This window comes from Crotalus tigris, unplaced genomic scaffold, assembly GCF_016545835.1.
Source record: "Crotalus tigris isolate CLP2741 ecotype Arizona unplaced genomic scaffold, ASM1654583v1 scf7180000018388.308857, whole genome shotgun sequence".
Lineage (NCBI taxonomy): Eukaryota > Metazoa > Chordata > Lepidosauria > Squamata > Viperidae > Crotalus > Crotalus tigris.
The window spans coordinates 225,800-244,870 of NW_024096976.1; the positions used below are offsets into that span (position 1 = coordinate 225,800).

The 19,071-nt window shown below is 39.8% G+C and overlaps 1 protein-coding gene across 1 annotated transcript in view; it reads right to left on the minus strand.

Annotated features, from left to right (window-relative positions):
* KIF13B (kinesin family member 13B) overlaps positions 1-17,359 on the minus strand; it is a 144,496-nt gene extending 127,137 nt beyond the window's left edge. The window contains exons 1-2 of the mRNA XM_039351970.1: positions 17,222-17,359; positions 8,530-8,623 (exon numbers count right to left, since the gene is read on the minus strand). Coding sequence (XP_039207904.1) covers positions 8,530-8,623; positions 17,222-17,276 — 149 coding nt within the window. The 5' untranslated portion in view covers positions 17,277-17,359. The remainder of the gene's footprint in view (positions 1-8,529; positions 8,624-17,221) is intronic.
* Between the last annotated feature and the right edge of the window lie 1,712 nt (positions 17,360-19,071).

A 19,071-nucleotide genomic window follows, 5' to 3' on the forward strand; every position in this document is an offset into this window, starting at 1 on the left:
ACCTGGCTACTCTCAGTTGATGACATAAACTGCCTGAATGCTTGGTGCATGAAGGCCTGGAATTGAGCCTGGGACCACATTTCCCCTTGGTCCCTGGAACTGACCCCAACCTCCGTTGAGGCACACCTGGTCTCAGGTGGTTGGTGTGCTGATGAAGGAGAGGAGCGAGGAGGACCTACCTGCTCGGTTTCCCCCCGAGGAGACCAAGGTCTTGGGGCATCCTGAGATGATTCAAATTGAGGTTCTGTCAAAGGAGTATCCAGTGGGGCGGGGAAAACCGTTTCAGTCCCACTGGATCTGAGCCTTTGTGCCTTGGAGAATTCTCTCTCCAATGCTAAGTGTCTCCTTGTGGCCTCTCGCCCGGCTGATTTGGAAGTATCTTTGGAAGACAGATGTTTGGTTTTAGCTTTTTTCTTCCCCCCCCATGTTCAATTCTTCAGATCTGCGCTTTGCTTGAGCGGGGGGGACACTAGATTGAGAAGCCTGGGGCGAGGAGCTGTCTGCCATTGCTGTCTAGGTATTCCTGGACAGTAGTACCTAGAAATGGGGGGAGGAACCCAACACGCAGATCACAGTCAGAGATGGAAAACCGATCCTCGCTCTGAACAGAAGGCAATGGCAAGAACAGCCAGACAGTGTTCTAATGCTGTCTGTACAGGCCTTGTGACAAAAGGTCACGGGCTAAACTGAGAAACAGGTGGACAATAAAAGAATCTCTTCGCTCTTCTCTTCTAGGCCTTAGGACCAGTTAATAACACCTTGGTCTGCTCAAATGCAGCCAAGGCCCACACCTGGAGTAGCCCCCTCAAGTTTGACCACAACTCCTGTGGATACAAAAATATCTCCCCCCCCTGAACAGGTCTGCTCACAGACCAAGTGACACAGGCAACAACTATGCGTCCGCAATAATGCAGGAATAACTGCCAATGATTATGCAAAAATTTCAATTAGGCCTCCAAAATGGCGTCCGCCACGTGGGACCTCTAGAAGCAGCCGCGCTAGACCATGCGGTCAAAATGGCGGCCGCCAGGCCTTAAGGCCTGGAGAAGCAAAACCCTGTCGTATTTTAAACAGGAGAATCAATTACACAGCAGGGGAATACAAGGCTGATTTGGGATTCCTCCCCCAGTCCCCAAGCACTTGCGATTAGTAGCGCAGCCCCTGCTGCGATCCAGATAAAGCTGCAGTCAGGAATTCTCCCTCAAGGCCTCGAGGCAAGTAAATCACTCAGGAGGTCTCCGAGTTGAAAGGCCGACCTCCGCTACCCAGCTGAATTGGCGGAATCGCAAAGAGGCTACAGATCCGTCGGAATGAGAGCTCCCTAACGAACGAAGCCTGCAGCCTCCTTTTCAAAGCCCAAAGGGCTGCAGGGGAGGGAGGACAGAGTCCCTATCCCCCCCAACGCAATCCTCTTAATTTGGAAGTGAAAGCCAAATTAATCTAATTGTTAATCAATTTGAATTTAAAGTATCCAATTTTAATTGAATAGCCTAAAAGAAAAAAGGAAAGAATCAAACTTAGCTAGGAGCCTTCTGAAAAGCGTCTTGCTGAGCACGAGACTAAGACAAAAACTGGGAAGTCACACCCAGAAGGAGGCGTGGCAGAGTTTTTTTGTCTTAGTCTGAGCAGGTGGGATTAAATTACCCAATCAGTGGAGTCTACATCCATCCTGATGGAGAAAGGGGCCTATCTACTGGTAGATGCAACTAGCCTCTTAAATATTTTTCTGGAAGAGTGCAACTAAATTATATTTCACATGATGGCACAGTAATCCTGCTATTATTCTTTCTCTCACACAATACAGTTCTTTTTAAAAAGCCCTGAATAAGTTTTATATTATGAAATGCCACCAAAGCAAAAATAATTTAAAAAATCACAATTTAGCTGAGGTGCATTATTTCTTTTTAGTATCTGGTGCTACAGACAAAGAATCTTCACATTCTTCAGAAAGTAGTTTGCATGGCTGCAATTGTTTATATTTTTGAGGATGTGTAAACTGATCACCTAAAAAGCATTGCCCAATATATAGGGTTCATTTATGACTGATCTAGCTACAGTCCAGGACTTCCTGAGAGCTGTGGAAAGGAAAATGCACAATCCAAGACTTATTGCCGTAATTTTAAGATCTGAGGTAGCAACACAACCCAAGAATAATGTACAGGTAGTCCTCAACTTATAACAGTTCGCTTACTGACAGTTGCCACAATATTGAAAAAAATGATTTATGACTGTTTTTCACATCTACAACCACGACAGCATCCCCATGGCCATATGATCAAAATCCAAATGCTTGGCAACTGACTCCTATTTATGACCTTTGCTGTGTCCCGGGGTCATGTGATCCACCTTTTGTGACCTTCTGACAAGCAAAGTCAATGGGGAAGCCAGATTCACTTAACAACCGTGTCACTAACTTAACAACTGCAGTGATTCACTTAACAACTGTGGACAAGAAATGGGGCAACATTCCCTCAACAACTGTCTCATTTAGCAACAGAAATTTGGGGCTCAATTGTGGTCATAAGTCGAGGACAACCTATACTATATTCGGAAGGAATTCCTGCTCTCCTGCATTTCAAAGAACATGGATGTTGATCTCTTTCACAATAATAGCAATGTTCCCTGTGGCTTTGCAAATCCACACTGGAGCGTTCAAGCTATTTACTTAAAAGGTGGGTTGGCTGTCCAAGTTCCAGGCACACAACCAACCTTGTGATCTTGATCTAGATGCCTGAACTTTGCTCAGCGCTTAAGTAAGCAGACTTAGCTGACAGAAGTGAAAGTTCAAGTGCAAACACGGCATTACTCAGCTGGGCACCCACTCTCCCTGAGCCATGAATTCTAATTACATGTTTTGCCACTGCTGCCAATGATTCTTATACTTGCATTTCTGCTTAAACAAACTCAGAAATAGTAATTGCTGTTGTTATGGCTTTATAATAATTGGACAAGAGGTAAATGGTGTTTAGACCGTCTGGTCTGCCAGAATTTTCCCTTTATTATTTTGGGGAGTAATACAAGCTCATGAAACAGTGATTTCCCATCAAGATCAGGATTATCCAATCTAAAACTATCAATAAGGAAGTGGAACCTAAGAAGCTCCAAAAAACAGAAGAGAAAGTTTGTGGTCTTGTTCTGGCCTGCCAATAGTTTGTGGAAATCATGTGAACTGCTGGCAGTAGTTATTTATTTATTTATTTTTATTTATTTATGAGACTTATATACCGCTTTAAGTGCAAGCACTCTCTAAGCGGTGTACACCAGTAAGCAATGTATATATATATTTACATTGCCCCCAACAATCTGGGTCCTCATTTTACCTACCCCGGAAGGATGGAAGGCTGAGTCAACCTTGAGCCGGTGAGATTTGAACCGCTGACCTGCTGAACACAGTCAGCTAAAGTGGCCTGCAGTACTGCACTCTAACTGCTGCGCCACCTTCCCAAATTTGCCTCCTTCCTCAGTTTCCCTGGACACCTCACCAGAAACAGAAGGAATTTTTGCTAGGTATCAATGACTAGGAAGAACAGAACACATTGGCAGGTTCAGAGTAGAAATACTTTTCAGCTGGATTGAAATTTTCCCTATATAAAAGGGCTTCTTGGACATTTGGATAGACATATGTTACTGCCCGAAGTACAAGATCTTCCTAAGAATTCAGATGTGAAAAACATGGTCTTCATGATTAAATTTGATTCAATTCTGCTTGTGTTTCATGACTCTCAGATTCTGGTTATTTTGCTTCCATATTGACACCAATAGCATCATCACAGACCCCCAGAAACTTCACATACAAAGTTAGAGGTGTCTTAATTGGATAAATACCATCATCTGCCAGCAATGCTCTTCCAAATTCTATGAAGGACAAACAGGCTTTGCACAAGTTTGATTCAAAACAAGGACAAAATAATATCAGATCATTTTAATACCCATTTCATTACTTTTATGCTACAAAGAAATTTCACCAGCACAATAAATTGAGGAAGAAATTTGCCAGCATTAAAAGGTTTCAGGCTATCTTACAAGGTCTCAAGACATCTAAGAGGTTTTTACCATATTACAATTACTATCCCCCTCTAGGGTACTTACTGGGTACCAATCTTTGAGGGAGATGGGCAGTTCAGAAGTTTGATAAATCAATCAACCAACCAACCAATCAATGATGAGTCACTTTTAACTGTTTCGCATGCAACCTGCATCTGTATAACCACCCTGTCTTTCCCCACCATTTTCCCCCTCCCCGTATCATTCCAGTTTAAATCCCACATCAATTTCCCATGCTTCAATTAAAGAAAGATGGGGAAAGATATGTTCCTTAGCCTTCAGAATTATTTATAAAAATCTTCTGCTTGATCCACAAGAAGGCATAGTACTGAATTTAGGTAACACTTCCCCCAAAAGTGAAAAGCACTTTGGTGTAGTAGTTAAAGCACCAGGCTATAAACCAGGAGACTGTGTTCCAATCCTGCCTTAGATATGAAACCAGTGAGTGACCTTGAGCCAGTCACTTTCCCTCAGTCTTTTAAAGCAGGCAATGGTAACTCATTTCCAAAATCTTGCCAAAAAAATGACAGCACTTGTCCAGATAGTTGCTAGGTATTGACTTGAAGGGATTAAAAATAATGACAAAAATAGCACTCTTACCAGCTGCAAGAATCATAGAAATGAAATATTTATATAACATCTTTTACATGTGTTATATGATTCTAAATATTTATCTGATTCTAAGGTAAGACAAGAGTCATATGGGCTTAAAATCCAGATTTAGTTTAAAAAGTCTGATATATTTATTTCTGCAAATTTCATACAATTTCAGTTCTACATAATATACACAGGTTTGATTGTATGTTTTTATTTCTGCCACTACAGATGTATATCATATGGTCTCCAGCTTTCAAAACATCTACTTAGGAAGAAGCTGAAACAGCATTAGTGTACAGCTCAGACATTACCACACTAAAATTGGAAGCTGGCTTTATGAAAAGGCACCTAGGAAGTATATCCGTTTTCCTTGTATTCTTTTGTAAGAGACAGCCCTGATCAAAATTGAGTGGAGCTGTCTTATAGAAATGTTTTTCTCCTTATGTTCTAGTTCAGTGGTTCTCAACCTTTTTAATGCCGCGACCCCCAATCAGTCATAAGTCGAGGACTATTCAAACGGTCGTAAGTCAAGGACTACTCAACTGGTGCAGCACTGTTTGCAGAATGGGACTTTTGCGGGCTCAGCAGGGCAGAGACAATCTGGACAATTCCTATTGGCTTTTGAAAGCCAATAGAATTAGACTCTATTCAAGAGAGTCTATTCTATTGGCTTTCAAAAACCAATAGAATAAAAGGGAGTAGCACAGCTAAGGAAAAGGGGGGCGGGAAATGGCGGACTGCGTTGTTTGGCGACCCCCATGAAATGGTCGTTCGACCCCAAATGGGGTCCTGACCCACAGGTTGAGAACCACTGTTCTAGTTTATGGAACTGCTGTAAGAGATCCAGATAGTATTTTTTTTTTTAAATTATAATGGAAAGAGGGTCATAGCCAAACTTTTGATTTGTTAAGTATATATGATTTTTCAAACTGGACATGGTTGTATTTTATGGATAACATGGGTATTTGTTTATTTGAACTGTTTTTAACGGTCTTATTCTAGTTTTATAAATTGTTAGGAATCTTTCTGGAGTCAATCAATCGATCAATGTGTAGGTTTAAATATGAATGAAATGTAGGTTTAGTTATGAATGAAAGGGGTAAAATATATGTCAGAAAGTATAAGCCAGTGGCTAGTGATAGTTACATGTTGTGCTCAGGTGAATGGTAAGGCTAAACATGAGGAAAAAAAGCATATACAATTATGATTGCCACAAAAGGATGAAAAATACTCTCATAAGAAATGAAAACAGTCATGTAAAAGCATATGTTCTATTGATTTTGTTATATTAAATAAAAATTGTATAATGAAGAAAAAAATGATAGTAAGCTGAATGTAGTGAGAATGGTTTTATTTAAGAAGTATAAAGGGAAAAGGGAAAAGAAGAGATAGAATTAAGTCAAGCATGAATGGGTGCTGAATGAATGTGAACACAAAGTGAGTGACCCATATGAATGAAATATATTCAGTTAGCTTAATCATACAGTGAAAATAGTGACCAAATTACAAAAAAATATGAAAGATGAGTAAACGTATTGAGAGAAAGGGGAAAACTAAGAAAGTTAATTTGGACAGAGTTGATGAGATCCTTAAGAGAGAGAACAGAGGGAGATTACGGATGTATTCTCCAGGGGTTTGTAAACACAGAAAGAAATGGAGAAGTATAATAAATAGGTTGCTGTAAAACAGATTCAGTAGCATCCCCCCCCCTCCCATTATCTATGATTTCAATTTCTTTGGCTTATCATTTCTTACTTTCTTTCTGCATTTTTCATAAATCGATTAGTCCCAAATGGAATAGCGTGCAGTGTGTATTTGGGTGTACATGTATGCATATATATTTTAAAAACTTAAATGGGAGATTAACATGCTGTAAAATAAAGTACAACCTAGTGTGTCTTATTCATTTCCTAATATGGTTCAGCATCTCACATAAACACTTTAGGGAGCATTCTTCCTTTGGAAGCAAGCCCGTTTGCCCAGGAAAAATGTGAGCTGATGTGGTGAGGAACAACTTCATAATTTCTCTTAATGTAAATGGATATTTTGTTACTGGCCATGTTCAGCATGGCAGCCATTCATGAGGCTGAACCAACTGGCCCCCCAAAATTAGAGATCTCTGCTTTATATGTTCCCACTGAACATGAACAAAGAGACATTTAAAATGAGTAAGAATAATTTTATGTCCTATATCAGTGGTGGCGAACCTATGGCACGAGTGCCAGAGGCAGCACTCGGAGCCCTCTCTGTGGGCACACATGCGTTGCCCCAGCTTTGCCTTCCCCTGCGACCCTCTCCTCTCCAGGAGCCCTCCTGAAGGAGAGTGATCCTCGAGCGTGGCCCACACGGAGCAACGCAGCCAGGGACATGTCAGCCAGGCAGCATAGACAAGACTCTGCCCTCACACCTCATCATGCAGTTGATGCTGCAGGGCGCAGGCAGAGGGTGTGGCCCCCATAGCGCTGCTGGGCTGCCTGGGTGTTCTGTGGCGGGCCCTGGAGGCAGTGAGTGGTCCTGTGGGTAGGCAGGGCAGGGGATGGGGGGGCAGAGTGGGGACGGGGCAAGGGGTGGAGTGGGGGCGGGGCCAATTTTTGGGCACTCAGTCTCGAAAAGGTTCACCATCACTGTCCTATATGGTCATATAATGGTTCTTTTCAAAGCAGAACCTTCTACATGTTTTGGATTACAATCTTCTGGTGTAGCCCAAGGCAGCTTACGTAGAATTTTGCTACTATCTAGAATGACATATATTAATATGTGCTAAAGCAGAATATATATCACTTTCTTCTCCATTCCTTATCCAGAGTATAGATCACTTCATAATTCTCAGTGTATCTTCTTTGCTACCTCTAACCTGCTTTTTTCCCCGTTCTTCTTTTCTTCCCTATATTTTATGTCCACAGAACAAACATGAAATGCTTGTAACCTGCCAAGCATTATGGCAATGAAACCACTGCAGAAATCAGTTAGGGATTCAGTAAAATACGGTTTTGCTATAAACTGGAAATAGTTATTAACCCAGGGTCCCATTAATGAGGAAATGAATGAATGAATTAATTAATGAACAAATCAATCAATTAAAAGGACACAGTATATGATCAGGAAATTAAAACAGACCTAATCAGGTGCATTTCACCTGGGCCAGACATTATGCTACTTTGCACTAAACCAAGGAAATAGAACTAAATAAACTCATCACACACTCTTCTAATTATTCTCCAGTACTCATAACATATCTTTATGTCAGAGTCCATAAAAACAACACATTATCCATTGCCTTCCAAATAAACCAATACCTTCTGCAACCTCCTGCATTCGGCCATTCACCATTCGGTGAAATGTCTTCAAAGAAAAACAAGAAAGCCCAGTTGCCTCATAGAAAAGCATCTTTGGGATAACTATGACCTGGATAACTGAGAATCTCCATAGACATTCGGAGGAACTAATCTGATTTAATCTTTAAAAAATTATTTTCAATTGTTTTTCAAAGTCCAGTTGCCTTTTGAAAAAAGTTCCTTTGGGACAACCAAGGCTGGATGACTGAGAATCTCCATAGATATTTGAGCCAAGCCTTCTCACATTGAAAAGAGTAGTAATGTATGCTTGTTGACTAACTCCACAGTAGGAAATTGATGTTGATTAAATGGATAGCTAGAAATAAATAAACGCACAGAAAGACCATGTCTTGCTGAAATATATTTTCAGCTATATATACAAATAAGATGACTCTCATCTTAAATAACAAAGTCAGTTTATTGAGAAATAGATTTTCCCCCCAAAGAGACTCTTCAGTTTCCTTACTCACGCTTTATTACAATGATTCATTCTTAAAAATATACTTTCTTTTTCTTTAAAAACAAAACAAAAGGGAAAGGGAAATAAACTTACCTAGCATCTCCTTTTGAAAGGTTAGTGTTCACAGGATGAAGAATAACTTTGTTGGTCTCCACATCTATCACACATTTTGTATGCAGATCTATTTCTATTATGGGAAGAAAAGGAGGGGATAAACATGTCAAATACCATTCTTAGAACCATAGTTTTATAGAAGGGGTTTCAAACTTGCAATGTCACGAGCCAACAGTTTTGACACCCCTGTTTTATAGTATTACAACCTGATCATTTCTACTTTGCTAATGAATTTGTGCCGATTATCTGTAATTGCCTACCAGGATATTCAGCTTTATACTTGTTCTAAAGTATAAATAAGTTACAGCAGCTTTCCCAAATCTGGCATCATCCACATCTGCTGGATTACAACGGTCTGCATTCTACTTGTATGGCTGGAGCCCCAATAGATGGAAATGATGGGAACAGATGGAGAGAAGGCATCAATTTTGGGGAACCTATTGCAGGTTTCTTTCTGTTGCTCCTTCCATCTCCAAAGAGCTGGTTGTATAGAATCTGCAGACATTCTGAAGGACTGCGAAGTCCAGAAATCGAGAGAAAGGAAGACAAAAGCTGTCACACAACTATTTAAGTTAGGTAAATGGGAGAAGGACATTTCCTTTCTAGTATCAATATGTTTTGTCACTGTTACAACCAGAACAAAAAGAATTCCTTAGTGTAAAGTACAAGACTTACATGAAAATTCTATGAAATAATGTAGGAAAACACAGAGCAAATATTCTCATAGATTTACCACAGGCAATCAGACCAAAACAGATAAATAATACTTGATTAGACAGACCAACTGTGAAAGACTGGTACAAGTGTACCTAATAAAAAATGATGCAGCCATTTTCTCTCCCCTATTCTGATTGTTCCACATCAGGGTATAAGCTAGTGATAAAGAATCCAAGAAGGATTCTATTTCTCTATCCCCATTTTCCATTTCTATTCATACAATCATACATTTTATCTTATCAGTATCTGCAGACTTGAGGAACCTAAATCTAACTATACTAAGCCAAACTAGACATATCATACTAGTGCTTAGCATAATGTATAAGCATGATTCTATTTACTGTGTTCATCATAAAAAAGGAGATGAAATGTTACTAATGTATTTAAGAAACTGAGTGAAGAAGAACGATATTTCCAAAGGTAAATCCTAGTGATAAGGGTTGTTTTCATTACAAAAACAAAAAAACATTGTGTAATTGGAGTAGTTGTTTTAAAATTTTCTAATACTATAGAATTTCTACATTGAACTATTTGCTGAAAAGACTCCGTATAAAAATTACAAAGCTCATGCATGTTATTGAGCATGCTGGCATCCATTATCAGGTGAATATAACTACCACTAGTTAAGTTTAACTGCTGTCCCAAATGTAATAGATATATACATGAAATAGGCTTCTGCAGCTGTCAATTACAGCAAATTAACAGTAAATGTCTCAGGATCATCAGTCTTCTGAAATAAAATCTCACACTCTTTTCAATCACTTTCCAAGAAACTTTAAAATCCTTATGATAGAAAGCTCCAGTGGTTCTGGAAATAAATTCTACAGCTTCAAATAGATACCAGTTGGCATTCCAAAGGGGAAAAAAACAAACTTCTTAAAGGCAGATCCAAGTAACACTACTAATTAGAGAAACAAGGTATGGAAGATAATCATATCTCTACTCTATTTCCTCGGTGAACATATGCTATTCTTGAGATATCTTTCCTTTAACACCATCCCTGATTGAAAAGTAAAACTTGCATTGATTCAACAACCGTGAATTAGAAAGAAATCCAGAGAAGCCTCAGTTTTATGAAATGTGTTGCCACAAATGCCAGCTAAAAGCATTCTTCTGCAGATGGTGAATGAAGCTATAAAAGGAAGGAAGGAAGGAAGGAAGGAAGGAAGGAAGGAAGGAAGGAAGGAAGGGAAAAAAAGATAGGGATTCAGAAAATGTTTTATATAGATTCAGTGACTAACTCTACAAATCAGTGCATACCTTGAGGGTCTCCTATTAAAAAATAAATAGACCTACTTCTAAATACTATGTGAGGTAATCTGCTGCTTGTGACGCTGATTTTATTTGAATTTAGAGTCAAAAGAAAAGTTGAGGGAAAGGGGAATTTATAAAAAGCTTAAAACAGGGTTTACAATCAGCATTTTTTTCTAATCACCTTACAAAGGATATCCCTGTACAATCCATTAAAATTTCAGACTACAATAGTTCATTTATTATGTATGAGTACAGCAGCTAGAAAACACACAATACTTGTATTCAGATTTCCAGTGCTAGGTAAAATAGAAACCCAAAAGGTAGCCCTGCTCCAACAAACTTGTGGAAGAAGAATATACTTAGAAATATTATTTTGAGCTCTAATTGTTTGCAATAGTGTAAAATAAAATCCAAACAAGTCATCTTTACTTCTCATAAATCTATCCTTCAGCTAAGAAAATGTAGTAAGTTTTAAAGTGCACTTTAAATGAAAATCATCAGTCATTTGAGGGCTAGCTATATTATGAATGTGTTCTTAAATTTTGAATTCTTTACATTAGTGTTTTAGATCACTAATAAACATATGGGTTAAACAAGGACAAAAACTTTTTAACTGTGCTGTTAACTTGGGGCATATTGGGAGCAAATTTCAAGTGTTTCCTTTCAAAACAGACATATTTAATTCATTACAGTATCATAAGAGAGCATTGAGACTTTCATAAAAGAATGTGGCAATTACATGCTTTTATCACTGTTCTGAAACAATATGGCCACATGCTTCACTTCTGTAACAGTTTCCCCAGACTTTATTAGTTCTGCCCTACAACTTAAGACACATTCAGAATCAATTAGCATTATGTGCAAAATCTTCTTGGTTTGGAAAAGGTTAACTGAGAACAGAATCCATAGGATTCTCTTACAGTATTTTGCTAGCAAACTTGAATGTGCCATTTTGTCAAATGGATAATTCCTCTAATAGGTTTTGTCTCCTGTAATTAAACATTCCAGGTTACATCCACACATTTGTCACGTTCTTATTTCAAAGATGTACAGCCCATAGAAGTTCAAAAAGTTTGCAGTATTAGCAAAATACACACAAGGAACATGAGTTGTGCAGGAAAGGGTTGTTGATATTTGTGTAAAGAGTTCAAAGAGGAATCCAATACAGATTGTATAATTAAGGGAGAGAACAGAAACAGAAGAGAATCTATCTTGTGAAAGACCAACCCCAAATTAATTTGCTCCTATCATAAGCATGGTTCCTTTATCCAAAACCTGAAAATTAACAATCTAAGTTCCGTATAACTAAGCATTTGTCTTGCCTCCATAATGTTGTTGGGGTAGCTCCCACATTAAGCAGCACATCAAATAGTTAGTGATGATATGGTTGTAGGGATGTCCAAAATAATTAGGGAGCTGGCTGACGGTCTTTGATGAAAGTATATCAGTGAATGTAGCTTGAGATAAAAGCAATGCCTTGACTGAAATTGTCACTTTTATCTCCTATGTTTTTAAAACATGCATTGTAAAGGGGATTGGAATATGTTTGCCACTTTATTAGGGAGTGTATTAAAGTTTAAGAATCAGAAAATTAGCCAAGTTCAAAAACTATAGTTTTAAATGGCCCTGTTTTTCTAAATCAAAATCAATTTTTCAGGTTCAGATATACAGATAGTCCTCAGACCAGTTACTTAATTAGTGTTTGAAAAGGGGCTTTATGGCCTGTAAAAGTCTTCCAACCATTACAAAATCAATCTCTCTCTCTCTCTCTCTCTCTCTCTCTCACACACACACACACACACACACACACACACACACGCACGCGCGCACGGCAGTCATGTAATTATGATATGAGTTCTTGGCCCTGTTCTTGTGATATGGATTCTTCTTCTGTTCACACTTACAAATGATTACCAGGTGCCCCACAATCACATAATCACCATTTGCAGTCTTCTCTGCTTGCCTCCTCAGAATGTCAGTGGGGAACTCGACAATGAAGGACTCCCTCTTTTCTCTGGGGGCTGGCAAAAAGAGCACCCTGCTGATCTTTGCCTGCGTGAATCTCAACAACTGAAATGCAAGCAGGCATGGAACTTAAAATCCTTCTCTCCACACCTCCACAGAGCTCTCAGCAGAGGCAGGGAGACAAGGACTCCTGGACTTCCTCTTTCAATATTCAAGCAGGCACTGAGCTCAAATCCCAGTCCCTGTCTCTGTGGAGTTCTACACAAACGCAGAAGAGAAGGACCCCAAGCTCCATTATCTGCCTGGATTTCCAAGCATCCAAATCCTTCCTTCCTCACCTGCACAGAGCTCTCTGCAGGACCCTAAGCTCTGTGCCTGCCTGAACCTTGGCAGCCAAAATCCAAGCATATACAGAGCCGAAAATCCCTCTCTTCCTACATCCTTCCCTTTTCCTTTCTCTAACTCTCTGCTCTTCCACTCAAAGGGGCCATTACTCTGGGAAGGAATCTCAGCTCTCAGTTCTCAGCTGAGAAGTCTCAGCTCTCAAAGGGCTGCCTGTTGGGCATGTGGGGGGGAGGGAAAATTTCAGCTACACATGGAGCCGAGATGTTCTTCCAGCAGGCAGCCCTTTCACTCCATCCACTTAATGACCCAGAAGATCACTTAAGGAACACACTTGGGAGTGCCATGTTTGTGGTGATTGAGCGAAGTAGTCATGTGAACATCTCACTTAATGACTGCTTTGCTCAGCATCCAAGGTTTCCCAATTGTGATCATAAGTCGAGAATTATGTGTAATTCCATATCATTACTAGTTGAACATGGGAGGTAATGTTTTCTTAAAATTACACCAGAGGAAAGGATTCATTTATGATAAACTAAAGCATAGTTCCATTTTTCAAATGGGAAAGCTATGATTTAACATTGTTTTTAAGAAATAACGATTTTAGACTATTCTTCTTATAGGTTTGTGAAATGAATATAGAGAGATTTCAAAATATGGCTCCAGGAAACTGAACCATTTTTCTCTAGATAAGGCTATTGTTAGGGCAGACAATGGCATGCATAAGACATCTTTACTCCAAAGTGAGAGAGAGCTTTGATATTTGCCACACTCAACACAGAAGCACAATTGATACAGGAATCTCAACCCAGCCCCTCCCCCCCAAGTCTCAATTTCTACTTTTAAAATTCAGCTGTCAAACAAATTTCCCAGTTCCATTCAATACTATGCACACACACATATATTCCAAATGTAAAATATGTCTGTTTTGATACCATGCATAGTTATTAACCGTTTGAACAGTTTATCTTTTTTAAAAAATAGCTAATAATAAATGTATATAAATAATAAATGTATATCCATTTACCCTTTTACTTTCACAAGTTTAAATATAGAGAAATTTTACAAATTCAACCAGTCCATGACCTTCTGCAATAGTATGGCCTTTATATCTGCAAAAATGTCAACAATTATCTTAGAAAGATTGGAGAAGTTTCTGTTTGGGAGATCAGAGTGTAGAATTTTAGAGTACAAATTTAATAAAGAAATATGCAAGTGTAGCTAAAACAGACATAATGGAGTAATGGAGGGGGGTGGAGCAAGTCAGCCCCTTCCTGCCACTAAAAATTCTCTGACCTGCCCCCCCCCCGCCCTCCTTCTTTTCACTTTCCCAAGATGTTAGCTGGCAGATTTTTAGCCAGGCACTAATTCAATACTAACAATTTTACACTTGGGAACAAAGAGGAGGGTTGAGCATCTGGTTAGATGGAAAGAATATTCTTAGATCAAACCAGAACGACAAAACTCTCCATCTCCAAAAGAAAATGGATTGTGAATGATATGGTTCTGATTTAATGGATCAACACATTGAACTCTTAAAAAGTGATCTTTTTTTACTTTTTGAACAGAAGCTACAAACAGGGAAAATTTGCAGCAGCTGAAATTCTAAATGGTATTATGGCCTTGGGGATGGGGCCCATAGAGAATGATAAAGCCGTTTTGTTTAGGGTTTCATCTAATAATTACTTGAGTGATAATTCAGTAAGCTCATGTGAAATGCAAACTATTCAAAAGGACAGTTGCCCTCAAGCAGAAATGTAAAAAGGCAAGGTATTGATAAATATTATCTATTATCTATTGATAAGAACTAGACCTGCATTTCTTTAGGCTTGAAGAAGGTTTCAGACTTACCATCTTGCTATAATCAGATAATTACAACCTCATAGTAACAAAAATGGCATTGGGGAGACATTTAAAAAGTGTTGTTCCCATCAGGCTTGTTGCTATTGTTAGAAAAAAAAAGTGTAGTGAAACACGATGAAGAAGGATCCAGGAAACACTGTAAATTCTAAACTCAGATGAATAAAACATAATGACTGTGTTCATTTCGCATGTTATGCCAATGAAACAAACTGTATTATTTGCTTGGATGTAGCATACAATATCCTATTGCGGTTCACACAACCTATTAGTATAACTGCTGGGTTCTCAAATGAACCCTAATCCAACCTCATTTTAGCCTAGAGTAGTGAATGAATTGGGTAAATTAGTATTCATTACACTTTGCAGCAGTTAAGAATTTCTGTATTCACTGTTCTTGCAACAACATCATTTTCTGCTTGATGCAGAAGATGACCTAAGCAGCTTCATAGGGATGAAAATCCATAGCGCAGGACAGGTTTCCCAGTGCAGTCTCTGCCTCTCCAACCTAACAGACAAGAAAGTTTAGACTACTTGGCATTTGAGCATCCTGTAAAACACAAAGCTTAGCAACTAGCTTTTTGAAATATTAATTCTCATAGGAGGGGGAGGAGAAAAGTTGAGATATTATATATTATCTGGGCCATACATGAGGGTAGGGGGGAAAGAGGGTATTATGTATAAAAGGTGCTATAAAATGATCTATTTTTTTTAAAGACATATTATGAAAATGCCATTTATTTGCTCATCTAACTAATTTAACAAGCTTAAGAACACCAGAAAATTTCCTCCCTGCCTTCAAACATTACCAAAGAAGAACTATTCATGTCTATCTTCCATGATAGGACATGCCTCAATTGAAATATTAGGAGACAACCTGTCTTAATCCCCATGCTTGTATTACCTCATCCAGGTAGTTGACACCTGTGAAGAAACATATAGCAAAAAATGCAGCTACAGCACCTCACTAGGTGCTTCCCTATCATCACGCATGCAGATTTCTTAAGGGTAATATTACGATTAATATTGCCAATCTGAATTAAAAGCAATGCCCTTGTGAAGCTGCACAAATACTGTATATCTGGCTACAAAGTAAAAATAAGTGTGAGTAGGTGAAAACAAGAGACTGTGAAAAAGATATACCAAAGGGAAAACTGGAAAAACGTACAAAAATCACCCTAAAAGGGAAAAGGCAAGTTTACAAAAAAGGGAAAGAGGATGAGAGGATATTGACACAACTAATTTAACCAGGTCAGTTAACAACTTGGCAGGCCATTTTCATAACTTGCGAAGGTTAATTATTTTTAACCGTAGATTTTTGTTTTGTCTGGTGGCCATCTGGTTAATGTGTAGTGTTATGTTTTGTGCAAACCCAGGAAAGTTAATAACCAGGTGACACATATTGTATAAAGGGAGTTAATCTCTCATTCTCATCTGGCCTCCAAATTGCTCAAGATCTACTTGGTTCTTTTTAACCTTGAAGGAAGAGATTTGACTTTAATCTACACACACATTCAGAGAGTGTTTGCTTATTCACTCCTTTTTAAAATTTGGGCCCCACATCTTCAGTTGCTTTCCTGTCCCAGGTGAAGGAAGGACTTCCTATTTTATGAGTACAGATTATTCTGTTCTCGCTCCTGGTCCAGGGTAGGGGAGGTGGACATAGAATACCTTGTCCCTGCTGCTGTTTGGGCAGCAGTGCCTATCAAGCAGAGAACTACCTTCCAATTCCTAACATAGGTTGGTAGTGCTGCTTCCTATCTTCTGCGTTTAGGATTCCTGGCCACACTTTCACCTTGGCAAGGGAGTCCCTCACCTCAACGGGAGGCACAAACTAGTTTTCCAGCCACTGCTCCTCCTTCTGTCTCTTCTCCCCTGTTTTTCTCTCTGCCTCCTGCCCCAGGGCAAAATATTTTCCCATACAGTGGCGGAAATATTTTTCCATACAGTGGAGGGGGAAGTGGCTTTTCTCTCCTGGACTTTCTGACAGAGGAATCCTCAGACCTTCTCAAGTCAGAATGCGGGCTGAGGTTTCTTCCCCCTTCTACAGCCCTTCAGTTCTGGGGAAAGCCACCCTTCCCTCTACCCATTGTTAACTCCTTCAATACTCGCTTCAGCACCGGGGCAGTGGTGTCTCTGCTCCACACACCCCTCCAGTCTTTTCTGCTTTTTAGATGCTTTTCACTGACTCAGCTGGGAGGGGGGTGTTGATATTTGTCCTTCCTTTTCCCTGTGGTCCTGGAAGGGGGTCTCTCCCGCAAGCATTCCGAAGCCTCCTTCGTTCTGTCTGCTTTTAATCCACTGCAGGAGGGGCACCTTTGCCAACCCGAGGGGAGAAAGATCTGCCCAGCCACACAGCCCTTAAAAAAGGATCGTTCTCGGTTCCTGCTCCTCGACATTTGATTCCTTCGCAAATGTATCTGTGTGGAATGGGGGAGTCCTTTTCTTTGGGCGCTGCTTGGGGAAGTCTCCTCTCTTCCTCCATTCACACTTACTGGAAGGGTCCCGATCAGCTCATCGCCCCGCAACTCACCTCTCTTATTCATGGGTCGGATCCGCACCGCCACCTTCACTTTGGAACCCCCCATCTCGTCAACTCCGCTCCTCTTCACTTTCCGGCAGGCTTCCGTCTTCGGGGACGAGAGCGAAGGAGGAGGAGGAGCATGGTTACGGGGAAAACCCTCCCACGAGGACTACAACATCCAGAGGCCTCTGCGCCACACGCGAGCATTTTTTTTTCTCTCTCTTCTCGTTGCCTATTGGGAAATGTGGTCTTCTCTGTACAGTCTTTTAAGCCCTTTCTAATGCCGGGAACTGGAGCTCGGGGAGCAGAACCGGGACGTGTACATGAGCGTTTGGACGTAGGTGATTTGGGTCTGCAGTTTTGGGGAAACAGATTTTCAAGAAGAACAAAAAATCTTTGAAAATAACATATCTTGGAGACCCTCCCCACTAATCCTCGGTGTCAACATAAACACACACATATATTGTATTGTATTCTCTTGGATGAACAATCCATCCTCTTTTTAAGTGGAAAGTCCGAAATAAAAACTGATTGCAACACAACTTTGGCCAGTGTTTTCGAGACTTGTGAAACCTAAGCACACAACGCGACTTTTACCTGAATTGGGAAGGAAACCTTATTTTACATCAGATACGGTATGTTTTTTTTTTCAGAACGTGGGAGCTGATGAATTTATATGTCTATGGCGGCATTCAGGAACATGGCGTTCATGTTCCGCTGTTGTTATTGTTGTTGTTGTTGTTGTTGTTGTTGTTGTTGTTGTTATTATTATTATTATTATTATTATTATTATTATTATTATTATGGATCATTGCACAGTCAGCCAGATGTTCAGACTGGATTTGGCATTTTGTCTACCTATCGAGTCCTTACCCAGGACCTGGATAGGCAGATGTGGATGTTTGATGGTATTACAGGTATCGTCGCAGGATGGAAGCAGTTCCTAATAAGGCCGCCTTTTGCAATTGACTAATAGCAAATTTGTCAATGCCAATGGTGTTCAAGTGGTGCTCAGTTGTTTTGGGATTGCACCCAAGGAGCCTATGACTATTGGTACTACCCTTGCTTGCTTTTGCCACAGTCTTTCTATTTCTATTTGTAGGTCTTTGTATTTTGTTATCTTCTCCAGTTCTTTCTCGTCTATTCTGCTGTCTCCAGGCACTGCCACATCCACTATCCAGACTTTTTTGTCTTTCTTATCGACAGTTGTTAAGTCTGGGGTGTTATGTTGCAGGTGCTTGTCTGTTTGAATTCTGAAGTCCCAGAGCAATTTAATTTTATCATTTTCTATGACTTTCTCTATTTTATGATCCCACCAGTTTTTGCTTACAGGCAAATGATATTTTTTGCAGATTTTCCAATGCACCATTGTTGCTACTTTGTCATGCCGCTGCTTGTAGTCAGTCTGTGCAATCTTCTTGCAGCAGCTTACCAGGTGGTCCACTGTTTCTTCAGCTTCTTTGCATAGGCAGCACTTACTGTCTGTTGCTGTCTTCTCAATTTTGACTTTATATACATTTGCCTTAAGGCTTGGTCTTGTGCAGCCAGAATTAGTCCCTCGGTCTCTTTCTTCAATTTTCCTGCTCTTAGCCATTGCCAGGTTTTATTATTATCTGCTTTCCCAGCTATTTTTTTCATGTATTGGCCATGTATTGCTTTGTCTTCCCATGCCTCTATTCTGTTCTTCATTTGGTCTTTCTTGTAGGCCAGTTTGGTCTCTCCAGTAGTCAGTAAGCCTTCCTGATATACTAATTTCAGTGCATCTTCATCACTGTCCTTCAGATATTCTTCCAAAGCCATTTTTTTCTTCTTCAACCATCTGATGTACTTGTAGCATTCCACGCCCACCTATTTGCCTT